At 43.7% G+C, this 18,619-nt stretch overlaps 2 protein-coding genes across 7 annotated transcripts; both read right to left on the bottom strand.

The window, feature by feature from the left end:
* Positions 1-11: 11 nt before the first annotated feature.
* LOC130533961 (SLAM family member 9-like) lies at positions 12-1,423 on the bottom strand. The gene has a single exon (XM_057047807.1). It carries the CDS (start codon positions 1,297-1,299, stop codon positions 397-399), a length of 903 nt encoding a protein of 300 aa, XP_056903787.1. The 5' UTR covers positions 1,300-1,423; the 3' UTR covers positions 12-396.
* Positions 1,424-2,362: 939 nt separating this feature from the next.
* On the bottom strand, positions 2,363-10,040 carry kif11 (kinesin family member 11). Of its 6 annotated transcripts, none has more exons than XM_057047665.1 (26): positions 9,926-10,040; positions 9,713-9,818; positions 9,164-9,293; positions 8,861-8,958; positions 8,663-8,741; positions 8,377-8,562; positions 8,106-8,230; positions 7,941-8,031; positions 7,628-7,773; positions 7,268-7,364; positions 7,071-7,166; positions 6,911-6,999; positions 6,755-6,842; positions 6,558-6,631; positions 6,276-6,390; positions 6,125-6,196; positions 5,638-5,773; positions 5,393-5,565; positions 5,139-5,264; positions 4,902-5,057; positions 4,088-4,227; positions 3,857-4,017; positions 3,666-3,784; positions 3,168-3,390; positions 2,848-3,095; positions 2,363-2,592 (listed from the first exon to the last, which is right to left on the bottom strand). In XM_057047665.1, the coding sequence occupies exons 2-26, from the start codon at positions 9,784-9,786 to the stop codon at positions 2,488-2,490; spliced, it is 3,147 nt and encodes a 1,048-aa protein (XP_056903645.1). In that variant the 5' UTR covers positions 9,787-9,818; positions 9,926-10,040; the 3' UTR covers positions 2,363-2,487. The 6 variants fall into 6 exon arrangements, with proteins under 6 accessions (XP_056903645.1, XP_056903646.1, XP_056903641.1 ...); XM_057047666.1 differs by having other exon boundaries at positions 2,363-2,588; positions 8,106-8,269; XM_057047661.1 differs by having other exon boundaries at positions 8,106-8,269.
* Between the last annotated feature and the right edge of the window lie 8,579 nt (positions 10,041-18,619).

An 18,619-nucleotide genomic window follows, 5' to 3' on the forward strand; every position in this document is an offset into this window, starting at 1 on the left:
TTTAAAACTGGTAGTTTGGCACGTTGAAGAGTTTAATTTTACAAAACCAAGATCCAGTCAATATCTAAAAACAATATATAGAGTAACAAAGCGCTTCAATAACAAAAAACAGCCGAAGAATATGACGCGAGTCAGATGACAATAACAGTGTCCAGTTTAACAATCTTGAATTTGATTCTTTTATGATACTCTTCGCACCGCAGCAGATGATTTGATTCATATCACATTAACTAGTAGAAATATTAACAGTTTCAGAGCATCGCCGACGTACCCTTGCACGAGAAACCGAACATCCACATGTTCACATTGGGCCCTGAGCTTGTCACTCATTCGGGGATGGACCCTGCCTTCGCCCATGTGTAGCTGTGATGTACTCCAGCACCCTCCCTGTGACCCCTAGTCCGTCAAGAAAATAGTGACCAAACGCACAGTGCGTGTGTTAACAGCTGAGTATAAGGGCGGGTTAATTGAAGCATTTTCCTTCGTTTTACTGCCGATAAAAGTAATACCAGGCTCCCTAAACACATTCAAGTCCCACCGACACGGTGTTATTTTCTGCTGGTGGTGGGCACGTCTGACAAAACAAGTACTGATTCGATTTCTATACCAGACCAACAACCCAATTATAACTATGGCAACCACAATAATCACACACGCTATGATGGTGGTAATGATGGGCTGCGATTTGTCTTCCGGAAAGAACGGGTTAGCTTTCGGGCCGCTCTCTTGGTGGCTGATGGGGTTCTCCATCCGACATGAGAACGTTGCAACGTTCGCCGTATTGTTAGTTATTGGAAACAGTTTTGCCGACTGCGTCCAGTCTCCCCTCCCCGACGCCCAGCTGTAGGTGATGGGTTCGGCCCCTTCGGTAGAGCCGTCGCAGCTCAAAGTACACTGAAGAGAGCTGGGGCCACATTTCAGCGGCTGGATCCATACGATGGGTTTGGGGACTCTTTTGATCACCTTCACCTCGTAGACCAGGTCATGGAGCCTGTTGTTGACTTCCACTTCGTACCTCCCAGAATCTTCTGTCATTCCGCTTCTAATTTCCAAAAGCCCGGTTGTATTGTCCACCGTCGTACGGTCTTTAAACCTTCCATAAGATAGAAAGTGTCCGTGGGTCCAGTCTGCCACCATATCTCTGTCGTATTTCCACAGAATTCTGCTGATTCTCTCAGACATGGGAAGAACCAGACTCAACGTTATCGTATCGCCAACCGGGCAAAACACCGTCTGTTCTGCTGCGTAGCTGACAGCTGCCAGCAACAACAATGGCAGCACCGGTTGCCCCGCAAACATCTGGACTTTTTCACGACACCGACCATTGATCACGGCCGGGCCCAAACCACAGAAGATCGGGCTGACACGGCCAATGACAGGCCCACGCCCCGAAGTTGGTCCGTAGTTGTTTCGTTTCCCTTTTGAAAAGAGGTGTTCACACAACTGCCTGATAAATCCGGCAGTTGTGTGAACACAACATAATGATAAACACAACATAATGATAAAACTTTTTCTGTAACTCAGAAATAATTATTTTTAATGTAAAAATAATCTTACAGATAGGTGCGTCCTTACGAACATAAATTAAGTCAAGGATCAGGCGCTTGCTGAACAGCCAGGACTCAGCAATTGGATCTGAAGTGATGAAACATTCCGACAATTTAGTATTAAGCACAGAAATTAATATTAGCATCTCTAGTATCATCTGCACGCATTTTCTTCATTAAACCTTAATTCTGAAACAGATTAAGTCCAAAACTGAAGTCTTCACTGGGTGCTGGATATATTTAACGTGTAGATGTAAAGTCCTCGTACCCTTTTTGACTTCCGACCCCCGCCCGAATCTTGTTGGAACACTGAAGCTGTTGTGGTCGTGTGCTCTGGGAATATGTAAAATATTAAATGGTTCTCGTGCAGCCACTGACAAAATACTCATTTTTAAAACCTATTTATTATTATTATTATTATAAATTGTACTGTTGTAGTTACAACTGAGTTTTACAGGGATCAACAGACAGGGGTTTTCAAACCCCTCATGGGTATGATGGCTACTATCCACTGTCCAAAGACATGCATGTGTGGACCACAGGTGTGGCTGGTTGCTAGTCCCATGCCATGAGTAAGCTTGTCCAGGGGGACCCCCTCCACTTTCCTAGCAAAGGGGAGGGGTCAACAGTGATGGACCGGGAAATTACTTTGGTGAAAGAAACAATCTGAAGGGTGTCCAAAGGATCAGATTAACAAGACTTCTGTTCTTGATATTGCTTCACTGCATTTCAGTTCCTTATTTTGGATTTCCTTAAAAGGAGGTTTTATTCTCAAATCATCAGCTGAGGCGCAGAAAATATAAAGCAAGTATAAATGTCTTTATGTCTTCTTTATTGTCTAATTTTACAGCCAATGTAAATACTGAGACACAAGTACATGAGCCATCCAAACATTTAGATAAAATTAAAATGATGAAAAGGTTGAACAAGACTATGCTGGTTAGTTCTGGCAGCGCAGAGGGAGGCGGGACTTCTGAGGCGTCCCTCCAGCTTCAGTCTCCGTCACCTTTGACTTGGCAGGGATCTTGGACTCCTTCCCACCTTTCTTTTGCCAAGAAGAAAATTAACATGAGAAAGCTGAAATCTGCTTTAAATCTAGGACCAGATTTTGTCAGCTTGAGATCCAGAAGCTGTACACTTAAAATAGTAAAACTAAAGAAATTAATCAAAATCCAAGATGAATTTAATTAATAGCCAGTAAAAGTTTATCATTCATTCAGGAGTGTGAAGAATCCAAATGAAACAACATTAACACAATATGAGCCGTCAGGCAAACAGATGGAATGCTTTTGTCACTCACTTTGAAGAAGGGGAGGCGTTTGCTCTCGTTAAAGACGAGATTCTCGTCAACAAAGGACGGTTCTGTGGCCAAGCTTTCGTTACAGGTGCTCAGCTCATCCTCCAGAGTATCCTGCATGTCCTCATCCTCCTGCAGAGCGGAATGTAGCGCCTCCTGCTGCTTCCGCAGGGTCTCCAACAGCTCATAGCGGCTCTGCAGTTTTATCAGTTCTCTGGGATAGACCAATTCCCGACGCTGTGGGGTAGTACCTGAAGCCATCGACAGACCCAAGTGACCGAAAGTCCAGAGACCAGAGGTGAAGAATCACATGACCTTCATACCTGTAGGAACATCCTGCTGCAGCTCCTCCATCAGAAAGTCCTGGACCAGCTGCTGATTGAGCTGTACCTGAAGTAGGAGCTCATTCCGCTGTTGATCCATGAGGGATTGGTCCTGAGAGAGGTGGTCCTGCACTGCTGCCACAGCATGCTTCACCACCACTTGGTGTCCTGACATTTCCCTTCCAACTGCTCTCACCTGGTCCTTGCAGAACATCTCCATGTTCTAGAACAAACCAGTTCAGACACAATTTCAACATCTGTAGAGTAAAAAGTCAAATCAGAAAGCAAAGAGGAACATTTTCTTTAGTGATGAACTGCTTAAAAAAAATCTGAAACTTGTCTGCAGATTAAAATAAAATTCTACAAAAATTAGAAGTCTTAAATTTAATGAAATACAAACTGTGACGAGAAAAAAAAAATCCACAAAAGTTATTTTCTCGCCAGATAAACTAAAGGTACTTGTGGTTAGGCAGGAGTCTAAATCAAGGAAAAAGATACCTGTTGGAGGGTCTGAGTGTCAGACGACTGTATCTCCATGAAGGATAGTTGACCCTGGACTTGAGCTGCCACCTGCTCCCTGGACCTGGAACTCCACTGGAGGCCTTGTTCAACCAGGCCTGGGGTACAAAATTCAAACAATCACCAAATCTGTGTCCTGAACCAACTGTGGATAATGAGACACCAGGTACCTGACACAGAATTATGAAGGTGCGAGCAGCGGCCCGTTAATTTCTCCAGGTTCTGCAGACTTTCATCAGTCGCCAAATGGAGAGAGGAGGCCAGAGAGGAGGTGGTCGAGGAGAGGAGAGCTGCCTGGGCCGACATTTGATTCTCAACCAATATACAGCCACTGCAAGTAGAGGCTTATGGGTTAGGACCAGCAAGCCATATACCGAAGGACACTTGTGAGGCTGACTCACTTGCTGATATTCTCCTGCAAACTCTGGAAAGGTTTCTGCATCGATGTGGATACAGACTGCAGATTAAAGAAGTCAGTCTGGACCTCTGTGGTCAGCAGGTTAAGCTGGTCCTGCAGGCTTTGGATGGTGCGCTTCATACCCTAGTGAAAGAAAACACCGGGCACCATGAAATATCCGCACCAGGTACACAAGCTGCATTTGCATGTTGCAAAGGTTAGCTTCTGCATTTATGCAACATAGAGAAACGTCACATGGTTTGGTCTTAAGTCATTACGAGTAGCAATATATACCAGTATTATTTTGTGTTGAATAGTCAGTTTTGGCTCCATGTCACACATGTCATAAACACTTATTTAGTAACTAAGCAAATGAAAAGCTTTCAAGGGTTTTTATTTTTTGTGCAAAAATGCAAATAACCACTGGTCCTTGCCATTTAAAAACATCAAGCTTCCTTTTTTCATAAGTAAGATGTCTGCTTCGACTGGACCATCGAGCCCTTGTTTCAATTTAGCAGGCTACGGTTTTTGTTAGCCTTTGTTAACACAGCCTGTTTTGTAGTTGGCACATACTATACAGTGCCAAGGCCCTGAGCAAAAAATGCTGCCCAATCAGAAAGCAGCAGAGTGCAGGACATCAATAATAAATATTAAAACTGGTGTGATGATATTCTCTCTAATCTTTGAAAATACATAGATATGAGTCATGAAACTGGTGTACCGCCAAGCCTTAGCTTAATTCACTTCATCGTTAGGTTCCCTTTAAAAACTAGACAGGCAAAAATTCAAAGTAAACCTGAAATTTAGGAGTCAGTTACCATCTGGTGTCTCTCCTGGGTATTTCTGATCTCTTCCTCCAACCTGTCGTGTTCAGCCTGCAGTGACTTGAGGCCTAGCACAGACTCCTCACGCAGCCGAGCCAGATTGTGAACCAGGCTGCCCAATAAGACGCCCGTCGCATTCATGGCCTCCACCTATTGGCAAAGATTGGACCACTATAAAATATTTTCGTCTGGACACATCAGGATTGTGACAGGACACAGATTTGGACCAACTTTTTGGGCAAGCACTCGTTGTGTTTGGGCAATAGCTCTCAGACTGGTGCTCAAGTCTTGGATGGCTGACAGACCCATTAATGTGCCTTCAACCAGGACCTCTTCCATATCCTGCCAGTGCTCGTCCTACAGAACAAGAGCAATGCTGTGAGGAAAATGACCTCCAAATAACCAGGCAGTTAACTTAGAAAGGGTCTGACCCATAGTCCAGAGTTTGACCAACAGCGATTTTTAAAACACACTGATTTCCTCACCAGCATCTGAACAATCCTCTCTTTGTCCTGCAGACACAGCAGCTGCTGATGCTCAATTTTCTCTTTACATTGACTGACATTCTGAGCCAGCAGTCGACCGACTCCACCCACAAACGACTCAACGGTGGACATCGCTCCCTGTAGCGCCGCCTCATTTGTAACGAGAAGACCATCTGTTTGGAAAATCAGTTAAAGCCAAAAGGTCGTCCCATCATCAATGCTGCAGAGCTTCAACGAGGCCTTACCAACAGCCTTGGAGTAGTTGCTCAGATTGCTGCGATGTTGAGCCTCCTGCTGCTGAATACAGTGCTGCATGCTGCTGAAGGCTCCAGCCATGCGCTGAATGAAGCTGTGCTGGACATAACTGTTGTGCTGCTCCACCTGCAGATGCCCAAACACACCTCACTCACCCATGGCTCACTCTTTTCAATTTCTGTTTGAATAATTCAAACTTATTTTAATGCTTTACTGCTGAAATATAGTTTGATTTAAAAGAAACCTGTAGATTTTGCAGATGGTTCTGGAATTATTTACTAGCGTGCAGTTGAGAATCTCCGATTTTCCACACCATCGGTAACTATAGGTTACTATTTTGCTAAACATACCTTTTTTTGTTTGGAATGTTTAGCTCACTTAAAGAGGGCAAAATTAAAGCATGAACTCAAGGCATGCTGGCAGCAACCCATCAGGAAATATTCAGCCAATTGCAGGCTTTTCTTTTGAAAAGGTAACCTTTTTCTTCCTGTCCAGCTTGTCATGAAGACGCGACACATCTGTGGTGCTGGTGTCTGCAGCACTCAGAAGCTGGAAAGAGAAAATCAGAACAAACATCAAATAAACACTAAAACTGTTGATGTTGCTACCAATGCTGTAGGTACTGTACTTGTCCTGCAGTAATGTACAGGTGCTCCTGAGCTGACTCAAGCTCCGAGCAGATGAACTCCTCCTGACACAGCTTCTCTTTCGTCTGCTCAAGATTCTGCTTCGTCTCTTCCAACCTGAAATTGGGAAGTGCATCAATTCCTTATCTGGACCCACAGGTTCAGATTAATGCTTCACTGTCTTGTTTTGACATGCAAGACCGGGTTGTTTATATTTTCAACAACATTCTACATTTACACAGTTACTTTATAATAAAATTTATTCATTAACAAAAAGCTCTCACCTCTGCTGCTTCTCAGTCAGATCCAGACTGCACTGATCTAGTTGGGTTTTGTTGTCTGTGAAAAGCTCCATCACCTGAATAACACACATGTAATCACAGAAACAGCCAACTGTGCATTTACCAGATTTCAAGCGTTCTGTCCACTTTGTTAAACGTGCAAAAATGTCCCTCTCTGGCCAAACGGAGTCAACTCTTACCCGCCTTAGTTCCTCCTCCATCAAGGCGATCCTGTCCGTCAGCTCGGCTACATGCTCCTCATGGGAGGTGATCTGACTGATCATCGTCCTGAAACACATGCGGCAGTCAGGTCAAGTCAACTGCCAGAGCACTGATCAGAAACAGTCTTTACATACTCGTAGTTTTCTGTAGACAGATAAACTCCATTTTTGTCTCGAGTGGCAGCAAGATCTCGCTTCAGACGCTCTATCTCCTCAGTGTATTCCTGCAAGAAGGTACACGTTTAGTTGAGTTTAGGTTTGATGGCAGCACATGAGACAAGGCTGCCTTGGCCACCTTGATGAGGGTCCTCTTGGTTAGTTTCTGGTTGACCTCAGGTTTGTTCATGATGTTCTTGGCTCTGCTGGCATATTCCAGCGTGCTCAGAGTCTCCTGCAGATACCCAAACATCAAAACATATTTTCTCAACACATAAACTTGAAAGGGCTGTAAAATGTTATTTTTTTAGGCTTGGGGAAAAAAAATGGACAGACTTCAAGGTTAGAGGAGGACGGCGACACGGTGGCAATGATTGATGTTTTTGTTCGACCTCCAAGTGAGTCCTGCAGTATTCTGGTCAGCTTAGACTCTCTAGAAGATAAAAACCAAAATATTTAAAACAAGACCACTCATGTGAAAAGCCCATCAAATATTCCGTATTTTTTCAAGAAATATCCACGTCTTTTTTTAAATCATCTGAAGTCATTTAATTGCAGATCAATAAAAGTCACTTTTGTCAATTCATGAAAGGAAAAGAGATAAAAATGTGTATTCTGACTGAAGGAACACCACAAGACAGCATAGACAGATGTGTCTGATGAAGGTGTCATGTGCATGGATGAAGATGACTGCACCTGTAGGGAATGTGAGGCCTCTTCTCCACCAAAGCAGTGATGACTCGCCCCAATGTGAGCAATGATTGGTTGATGTTTCCTGCTTCACGAGCACGCTTGTCTACCGCACCTGAACGCCCGATGTTCTCACTTCCAGCGAGATCCACCTGGAGGGAAGGAACAAAATGATTTACTATCTGCAAACGGAGTTGAAATGTAGTACCAAATATGTGAGCTGCTTTGATGGTTATTGAGAACGTAAATGTGAGGAAATAAGTGTGAACAGCTGCATGTCCCAATAACACCCAGTGGTTTTTCTTGGAAGTTTCATTACCAGATTGAGTTTTCCAATCTTCACAAGCTCTTCTCCCTCCAGAGTGATCTCCTTCATGTGGATAGTGACAGAGAAGACCGAGTGGGAGCGACTGCACACAAAATTTAACATGTTACAGGAAATCATTGGTGAGCAACATGTGCGGTTTCTGATGCATCCTTCCACCTGGAGTAGGCATTCATGAGGGTGGAGGCGGTTTTCCTCTTGGCTGCTCCTCTCTCTAAGATCTGATACACTTCATCTTTATTATGAACCGTCACCTCCTCTAGACCTTTCACAACCACGCTTCGCTGCCAAGAGAACACACCTGAAGAGTCACATGGTAATACCTAGAGGAAGATTAATGTAACTTCTACAGGTTACAAAAATCATCTAGGAGAATAAAACACAAGGCAACCCAAACAGAGGCCATTACACTCTTTGGACCCATGCTTACCTTGTTTCTGGGGTCATCAAAGAGCTGAAGCCGCTCGCTGACATCATCACTGGGGCTGAGAAGGTCAAATAGCTCCTCATTGTAAATCTCCAACAGTGATACTTTGACTGAGAACTCGGTGCCGTTTTTAGAGAGCTTCTCAAAGATCTGGTGCAGCGTTCTTGGTATGATTCCAGCCAGAGGGTCCTGGAAGAGAGAGAAAAAATAATAATAATAAAAAAAAAAAAAAATCACCAAACAAGACCTTTTTTACCCTGCAGTGACAGCTGAAACCCAAACAACCCACCTCGTCCCAGGTGAACTGTTCATTGGGACTTCGCTCTCCCTCCATTGTGAATGTCTTTCCAGTTCCTGTCTGACCGTAACTGCAGTACATTTATAAAAAAAAAAAATAAAAAAGGGCAATGTTACTCTTCAGGATCAAAAATAGGAGTTAAAAATGAAAATGTTATTTTCTAAGAATCATAACAGCAGTTGAACTCACGCAAAAACAGTACAGTTGTATCCCATAATGACTTCATCCAGGATAGGACAGACAACACTCCGGTACACATCAATCTGTTTGGCAGCAGGACCAAAAACCTGCAGAACCAACCACCCAAGTTATAGTAGTATATACGGCCTATATATGATATATGAGGCCTGGCCGTCACCACAAAAACAGAAATCTGTTCAAACCTTTTGTTCCCTTCCCCACTGAATCAGTTGGGATTTTTCTATGGCTAATTGAAACATCAATGTTTGACCCTTGTGCGATACAATGAAAACGTGTTGATTTGGTGCCCACCATGTCAAAGGTGTAAGTCTTCCGTGACGCCTTGTCGTTGACCCCTCCTGTCTTTACAATCAACTCTCTCCTGTTGGTGTCACAGTCAATCACACCGTAGGAAGACTTGCGATCAGCGGTGTTAAAAGGCCTGAAACCCGAAGCAGAAACATCTCATCTGATTTGAGTTAAACCCATGACCGAAGTAATCCAGAGTGGCAGTTTGCATTTTTGATTATAGATCAACTACCTTTGACTCCATGTAAGAGAGAAAACAACTGTTTAGAAGTTAGCTCCTTCTACAAATTATTTGATTCTATGTTTCTCCAAAGAAAAAATGTATAACAATGTAAACAGGTCACCTAAAATAATCCTGAAGATTATTAAACCAGTTATTTTGTATCGATTTATTGGAAACTACAAACCATCTCCAACCACTCTCCATTAACAGGATTGCGTGGGGTGCCTTTCAGCAAGACTGGGTTTACACCCTGGCTCTGTCACCAGCTCAGGGGTGACCAGCCTTCACACCTGGTGATCTTCCAATTCACTAGACGCTTCTGGACTTACCTGCACCTGACAACCACCTGGATGTTCCTCCCCTTCTCCTCCCGTTTTGTTCCGTTGGGGTTTTGTGAAGCCATGGCTGCAGAGATATTTTCCTCTGCGAAAATCGCTGTGGAATAAAGAAAAACAAACTAAAAAAAGACGAAGAAAAGCGGTCTGCTAAAGCAAGACAGACGCTAACCGGCGTTAATTTACCGACTTTCGCACTTTTGTCACCTTCTCTGAAAACGATCCGTTATTATTCCAATGAAAAGTCGGCTAAAGTGTTGAGAGTCTTCACGCCGAACTGTATCTGGCGCGTGCAATGGAGAAATAGTTTAAACTATTTTTGAATTTAGCTCAGCCAATAAAATAAGAGGAATAACCAAACAAACGGCGTCATTGGTCAATAAGACATACCGCGGGGCATTATGGGAATGGTCATGTCGGGTCCGAGATCCGGCCACTAGGAGGCGACATCTTTGGTCTCAAAACAATGGAGAGGAGGCAAAGATGAGAAATTGAATAGTTTCATGAAAAAAGTCTGATAGACTCATTGTGTGATGCTGTTGCTGCTTCTATGCTTTTTTTTGTTGTAATTCTCGGTAATCAACGGGAGGTTATGTTAATATGACTGAAATTAAAACCACACAGGGTAGGGACAGAACTGCATTTCCCAGACGCCACATAGAAGACCCGCTGAGCCTTGTTTGGCTTTTTTCCTCAACTGTAGCAGAACATTTTAGCCTGTTGGTGTTGTTTTATAACTGACATGAACGTACAGCTCGCTCACTCGTATTGGATTGTCGTCTCCATGTTGGCCTAGAAATTTTCATAAATGTGCTGACTGTTCTTTCACCTGTCTAATGGCTGCTCACAGTCCAACTGAGACAAGGAAAAGAATGAAAAACTTATAATAAATGAATACTGGTGCCTTTAATGGTCTCAGTTAATGACATTGATTTCCAACAAGATCTCTTTGCAGGTGACAAGGCAGAAGGTGAAATATGTCACCCACAACATTAGTCCTTAAGTCCTACTCCACCCTATCCAAAATTACTCAGATCCAGAACCAGAACTAGATCTCTTTGACAGTCTGAATATTTATTTTTTCTTAACCACTTTATCCCTTTTGTAGTGTCAGGGAGGGGGTGGATATGCAAAGCTGCATATGGGTGAAGGCAGCCAGTTACCAGCCCAATCCAGGGCCCTATTTGGGGGTTTGGCACCTTGCTCAAGGGTACTATGGCAGTGCTCTGAAGGCGTCCTTCGACCTCCCCCTGCTACCAGAACACCTCTCATGATTTGTCCACACTGGGGGACCATATCATAACTGCTCATAATTTCTCAAAACAAAAATAAATGTTTTCTCTTAACAGAAAAAACATAACATAACATACACACCCCAGACATAAAGGCCCTCCTGAAGGAGAAGAAGAGGGCTTTTGTGTCTGGAGACAAGGAAGAGCTGAAGACTGTGCAGAGGGAACTGAGGAGGAAGATCAGACAGGAGAAAGACAACTACAGGAGGAAGATGGAAAACCAGCTGCAACAGAACAACATCTGTGGCGTATGGAAGGGACTGAAGACCATCTCGGGCTTCAAGGAGCAGAAGTCCCAACCTGTGGGTGACCAGGGGTGGGCTAACGACCTGAACTTGTTTTTCAATAGATTTGATCAGGTACCCACCCCTCCCCCAGCCCAGTCTCCTCTGCTGCTACCCCCGCCACTGTCTGTGCCCGCAATCCATTGTTCCTCCTGTCCCCCCTCCCCCTCTCTCATGAACTTCAGCCCATACATTCCTGACACTTCACACCCTGGCCCATGCCCGTACCCCCCACCAACACCTCCCTGCTCCAGCCTGTCCCTCACACCACACCAGGTGAGGAAGGCCCTGAAGAAGAACAGGGCCAGGAAAGCGACAGGTCCCGAGGGCATCAGCTATAGGCTCCTGAAGTCCTGCGCAGACCAGCTGTGTGGGATCTTCAGTCACACGTTCAACCTGAGCCTGAAGCTGGGGAGAGTGCCACAGCTGTGGAAGACATCCTGCATCGTCCCAGTGCCGAAGACACCGCACCCCAAGGAGCTCAACAGCTACAGGCCTGTAGCTCTGACGTCTCATCTGATGAAGACGCTGGAGAGACTCATCCTCGATCACCTGCGCCCACTGGTGAGCTCCTTCATGGACCCGTTGCAGTTCGCCTACCAGCCGAGCATCGGGGTGGATGATGCCGTCATCTACCTCCTCCACACCTCCCTCACTCACCTGGAGAAGGTTGGAAGCACTGTGAGGATCATGTTATTTGATTTCTCCAGTGCATTCAACACCATCCAGCCAAGGCTGCTGGGGGACAAGCTGCAGGTAGCTGGGGTGGATCACCACCTCACAACATGGATTCTGGACTACCTCACACAAAGACCACAGTTTGTGAGGGTGAAGGGCTCCGAGTCAGATCGGCTTCTCTGCAGCACTGGTGTCCCGGAGGGAACAGTTCTGGCTCCTTTCCTGTTCACCCTCTACACCGCGGACTTCTCATACAGCACATCTTCATGTCACCTCCAGAAGTTCTCTGATGACTCCGCTGCTGTCGGCCTCATCACTGATGGGGGCGATACGGAGTACAGAGAACTTATTCAGGACTTTGTGGACTGGAGCCTGCGGAACAACCTCCAGATCAACGCTGGCAAAACCAAGGAGCTGGTGGTGGATTTCCGCAGGCGCAACAACCCCCCGCCTGCACCAGTGAACATCCTGGGAACGGATGTTGACGTGGTGGAGTCCTACAAGTACCTGGGTGTTCACCTAAACAATAACCTGGACTGGTCACACAACACAGACGCCCTTGTCAAGAAGGGCAATAGCAGACTGTTCCTGCTCAGGAGGCTGAGGTCTTTTGGAGTGCAGGGACCACTCCTGAGGACTTTCTATGACTCTGTGGTGGGATCAGCCATCTTCTACGGGATTGTCTGCTGGTCCAGCAGCATCACGGACAGGGACAGGAAGAGGATGGACAGACTGGTGAGGAGGGCCAGATCTGTCCTGGGATGTCCCCTGGACACGGTGGAGGTGGTGGGAAACGGAAGGATGATGGCTAAGCTGTCATCCATGTTGAACAACACGTCCCACCCCCTACAGGACACCCTGACAGCACTGGGCAGCTCATTCAGTGAGCGGCTGCTCCACCCTCGCTGTGTGAAGGAGAGGTATCACAGATCTTTCCTGCCGGCTGCTGTCAGGCTGCACAATAAACATAACACCCGCTAGCACAATCTGAATATTATATATTCTGATATGTATATTGTATTCACCCTCTGTACTATGTACAGGTATACAGAGGCCGAGTATCCATTTATCTGGATTATTGTAAATATACATCCTCTTTGTATATCCCAAATCCTGTTCTATTTGATTTTATCTTATTTTTCCCTGCGTGCTTTTGCTGTTGTTGCACTGTAAATTTCCCCGTGTGGGACAATAAAGGATCTGAATCTGAATCTGAATCTGAATCCGAATCTGAATAAAATTGTGTGTGCTTCCACAGGTTTACAGAAATCCTCAAGTCTGGCCAGTGACTCTAAACTAGACTGAACTCCCTGATAGGTCATTCCAGCACTGGATCCATGGAGTGTTGTTTTAGCAGTAAGATGAGGGTGCCTGTGCTGCTGGAAAGTGGACCTTCCTCCCAGAATCAGATCACTGGCCGACACAAACAGTTTTGCTCAAGAACATCCCCATAGTAAGAACAGCCACCTCATATTGGACCAGCTTCCCAACCATCACCACAGCAGGATACTGCCACCACCATGATTTACTGATGTGGGGGTGCTGTCTGTGGGGTGAGAAGATGTCTTGGGCTTGCACCATGCTTTGGTCTGCACTCTGACTAATGCCCTCCTCGAGTGGGCTCTGGTGGCTGTGTGCAAACCCACCACAAGAAATTAAGATTTAAAAAGTGCTGGTTGGGGGGTGGCGACCCTGAGAGGCAACTGACCCACGGACCTGATGTCAATCAATCTCAATCAATTAATCTTTATTTATATAGCGTCTTTGTTAGGTTCAAACGACCTGAAACACGAGAAAAACAAATGAGGCAAAGACAACAGTTTTGAATTTTACTTGCAAGGAGAACGGGGAGATGTGCTGTTACAGATCTCCAACACGTTCTGACGCACACCTCCCGCCATCCTTCTTTTATTGAAATTAGGAGGTTCCTAGTTACACAGAATTCAAATGTGCCTAAAAGGAGGGGGAAAACACAAGATAGCAGGTCCCATACAAAGCAAAAGACTGTAAATCATAATGGTGAGATTATACATAGGTCTTCACTGATTTGATTAGCTTAGCTCGCACACAGCACATTCTTCCATATCAGACAGATTAAAAGGACACCTCCTGGGTCATGCCCTGCAGCTCTATCTCCAGTCAATGCCACTTCTCCACAGCAGCTGCATTTCTGTCGCCCTTGACCAGAGAAGTTCGAGTTGACACATCAAGCATCATGAACATTAAGCATTAGCAAATAATAAGAAACATTAAGTAATGAGAAGCAATATAACAAGAATAAAGAATATAACAAGGTAAAAGCAAATAAGAGATAACTTTAATATAATGGATCTAACATTCCCTCCTGTTTATCACATATTTGCTTCAAATTCAAGATGTACTTTATTCAAATTCTCATAGTCATTTAACAATCTCTTCCAGTAGATTTTCAAAGTCATGTTTATGAACACAAATACATTTACCGGTACACTCGGGAAAATGAGTTCAATTCACTCGTAGTCTTCAGAGTCTATAGTCAAATCCAGCTCTTGTCTGTAAATTAAGGGATACAATTCAGCCATACGGTTTTCCATGGGAGTGATAGCTGTGGTGATAAGGCGGTTAATAAGAGAACGCAGGCAGGGAATACAACAACATCCACACAAGGTAAGGATTGCAGCAAAAACAGCTACAGAAATTAGAATAGATGTAACCAATGTCTTATACTTCCCAAACACATTCATCCATTTGTCCCACATCGCAGTCTTTGCTCCTGAGTGCTCTTTCATTTTGCTGTTCAGGGTGCAAAGGCCTTCTATGGCCAGTGTGAGACTCCCATCCAATGCAGTGTTGTTAGGAATAAAGGTGCAACATTGATCTCCAAACACAGCACACACACACACCACCTTTCTAAGCTAACAACATATCCACTGCGATCCTGTTCTGGAATGCCATAAGGGAAGTAGCCGACAGTTCGCTATGAACAGCCTCAAAACCACTCTGAGTCCAATTTCCTAAACGTTGAATATTGTAATGGATGTAGTTGATTCTGTCTATGTTCTTATTTATTGTACACCACCAACAAATAGAAGATTCAAAACCAGCAGCTACTTGATCCACTAATTTATACTCATCTGGAACACTGCGTGGCACACCGATGGCGTCAATATATGTAGGATCGCTTTCAGATTGCCATGCAAATCTTTTATTACGACGTCACTGTTCAGGCATAAATCCATGCGTGTGAGTGACTAATTGATCAGCCGACGTAGGGAACACAGAAATTAGCATAAGAAGTGTTTTTAAGCACATAGTCCTGTAGCTCTCATAGGCAATGTATCAAACAGTCTCTCATCCCCACACCACCAGAAATAAAATAAATAACAGACACAACTTCAGAACACTATAATGCATGCATGAACAGCAGGGTGCAACAAATGAACTTTCCAACAGACAAAAAACATACATCATTTTACAGTAAGAACAGTTTTTCGTTTTGCATTGAAAATTGTATCAAAACTACTTTCAGAACGAACAAGCTATTAAAGAGGTGTTAAAGAAGTGAAGCTGAAATAATGGAGGTGGTGAGCTTCAGGTGAATGAAAAGCTTACAGGTCAAATACAGCACAAGAGCTGACCTGCTGTTGCCACATTGGTCCTTTAGGTTGTTATTTGCACTTCGCTTGTCATGCCGTATTTTGGTAACGTTCAATCTTAGACCTGGGGGTTTCCAGAGGTATCATACAAATAAAAACATGCATATGAAGAAAAAATACACTCCCCAACATCTAATTGCATTCTGTAGCCACTTGGGAATCATTTGAACTTATTCGGTTTCAACTGAGTTGGAGACTTTGTATAGCTATTGTGATTATCAGGAATACTATGATTACAGTTAGCACAGAGGCTAGCATACTACAGCATCAGCCAATCCTCTGTATTTCTCTCTCTCTCTTTTTTGTATTATCTTTTGTTTATTCTACCCGCTGCTGGCCTTGTGATGTTTATGAAATTGGTACACTATTTATGGACCATAACCTGTTGAAGTAGCCTCCCTAAGTAAGTCGGCGGCTCTGAAAACTTCACTGACTTTCGGGTCTACCCAGACTCTATTCGTCTAAGTCCACCATATTATCAGACTTTGCATCACCTTCCCGGTCGGAGTTTTCAACAGAAATGACCTACTTGCAATGAGTGAGGTGTACCCAGGTTGATCTTTCAGCTATTTTAGCAGCACTAGGTGTAGACAAAAGAACTTGGTAAGGTCCTTCCCACTTAGATGAATACCAGTGTTTCTTTTTTACGCTTCTCACGAGGACCCAATCGCCTGGCTCCACCGGTTGGATTTTCTGTCGGGAGACAGAGGGCGTCTCAGTTTCACGACCTTGCTTTTGTTCTTCTAACATTTTTCTCATATAATCAGCTAGATTAGACTCATCATTTGTCTCCCAGTAGTTTTTGGACTGAGGAAGCCTGTACGGTCTTCCAAATAAGATCTCATAAGGAGTTAGGCCTGCAGTGCTTGTAATGTTTATATAGAGCTTAGCCAAATCAACACATTGTGTCCACGGTTTCCCCGTCTCTTCCATGCATTTCTTCAGTCTGTTTTTAATAGTGTCATTAGTTCTTTCAACTAAGCCTGTGCTCTGAGGATAATAGGAGCGATGGTGTTTTAAGTCAATATGAAACATAACACTGATCTTTTTAACAACTTGATTTACAAAATGAGTACCATTATCAGAGTAATTTTTTTCTTCACTTTTATTTAATTCTATGAAGTCCATATGTATAGTTTGGAATGGATATTGGGGAGGAGGAAATTTCCCTCTCCTTGGTGTCAGATTTCCCTGTGGATTATGTTTTGCACACATCAGACATGTTCTACAAACATTTTTTGAATAAGAATTAAATCCATAGGTTGTATAATGCTGCTGTATCTGTCCTACCATCCCTCCTGTTGAGACATGTGTTACACCATGGCTCAATATAGCAGCATATTTACACAGATTTTTTGGTAGGATAGATTTTCCTGCTGGTCATACATAGATGTCTTCTTTTAAGGTTGCTCATTTTTCTTTGATGAGCCATCTATAAACAAAAATGCTCCAGTTTTTAAAGGTTGATCTAAATCACTTCTACTTTTTGCAGTTTGTTCAGCTAATTCTTGGCAGTCATGTGGTTCTTCGTCATCTGTTTTGTGCCTGTTTTGTGCCTTTCCTATATCTTTCCTATGACTATATCTCTCAACTTACTTTGTTCCATCTATATGTCTCTCAATTTACTTCCTCAATTTCCAGGTTTGTCTGCAACTCCAGAATATCTGTAGTGCAGAGTTTGCTTGAAAAATTCAACTTTCTTCTCCACCTTTCCTGACTTATTTTCCCCGAAACTTCTGCATCTCCTTCCACAAACTTTTCATCCCCCTCAAATTCGACATCCTTTTTCTTGAACAGCAGCATTTTGTACTATGTGGTCTCACAGAAAAGTTCTCTGGCACACAGTCAAAGGGAGGACACTAACACAGCCTTCTACTGTGCACTATCTGCACAGCGGTGTTAGTTTTAAGGGATGAAACTCATCCTTTGTCCCCTGATCACCAGTACTTCGTTTTCTTATGGCAAAATAATAAAACACAGGACTAGCAGAGTTCTCCTATCAACTCTTTCAATGGCTTAGTCCTCTATTCACACACAAACACAATTTCCTACTTTCTTAACTTAATTACGGCTAAGTTATAACCTACTTAATTAATGGCTAAGTATAACCCACTTAATTACGGCTAAGTTTAACCAGGTCTCACCTCTGAGGCAACAATTTGTTGTGAGTTTAGCTGTCCTTTGAATCCATAATCAGTTATCTGCTTATCTAGATTAGTGAGTTTCTTTGGATTTTGTTCTTCGAGGAATTTCCAGTCCTTACACCGCAATTCATCTCTGGGCCTTTGTTTGCTTTTACTTGTCCCCATTTTTGGAGAATTAGGTTTTAACTTTTAGCTCTTCTTTTCTCTCTGTTTGTTGTTATGTATTTTTTTGTTGTTGTTTTCATTTTACCAGTTAACCTTATCCTAATTTACAGTTGTTGGTTTTGTTTTGTTTTTTTATTATTATTATTAAGAATTTGGTCCAGTCTTGCACATAGGGTGACCTAAAACTGGGATGTTGATCTCAGTGGGGTGATAATTAATCAAACCGTTGTGGTACTTCTCCCTTCAACTCTTTCGAGTGGAGAGTCTTGCCTCTGCATCCACAAGGGCCTTATCACTCACTGTCCCACTGCTTTGGTATGATTGAAAATACCTAGTGGTATTTAACTATCCTTTCACACTCACAATCACTCTTTTGGATGATTTGTCGTGACTTAATTTCTTTTTCACGTGGCCAGGACTCCCTCGCCCTGCCTTGGTACTGACCTTAGTACTCTTATTTACCTGCCATTGACTAGTATTCACAGGGTTTGTTTCTCATTGCGTCTCTCAGAGGATTTTCGGGTTCCTCTCTCCCAAAACACTGCCTTAGTGTCTATCGCAATTTTACATTAAGTCCCCGACAATCATCACACACACACACTTTTGAATTCAAGACATGCTCACCACTGTTGCCTTTTCCTCCTGGAATTCCGTCAACCGTCAGGGTCCAATCAGTGAGCTGAAGCCCAGTCCCGGAAAGGGT

The sequence above is a fragment of the Takifugu flavidus genome, chromosome 11, assembly GCF_003711565.1.
Source record: "Takifugu flavidus isolate HTHZ2018 chromosome 11, ASM371156v2, whole genome shotgun sequence".
Taxonomy (NCBI): Eukaryota; Metazoa; Chordata; class Actinopteri; order Tetraodontiformes; family Tetraodontidae; genus Takifugu; species Takifugu flavidus.

What these genes read in the sequence shown, in the direction of transcription:
- kif11 (XM_057047661.1), bottom strand. Translation starts at nt 9,786, where the DNA reads ATGGCTTCACAAAACCCCAACGGAACAAAACGGGAGGAGAAGGGGAGG. An exon ending in AGACTTACACCTTTGACATG is followed by an intron (nt 8,959 to 9,163) that starts GTGGGCACCAAA and finishes TTGGTTCTGCAG; the next exon opens with GTTTTTGGTCCTGCTGCCAA. An exon ending in TTGATGACCCCAGAAACAAG is followed by an intron (nt 8,270 to 8,376) that starts GTAAGCATGGGT and finishes ATCTTCCTCTAG; the next exon opens with GTATTACCATGTGACTCTTC.
- LOC130533961 (XM_057047807.1), bottom strand. Translation starts at nt 1,299, where the DNA reads ATGTTTGCGGGGCAACCGGTGCTGCCATTGTTGTTGCTGGCAGCTGTC.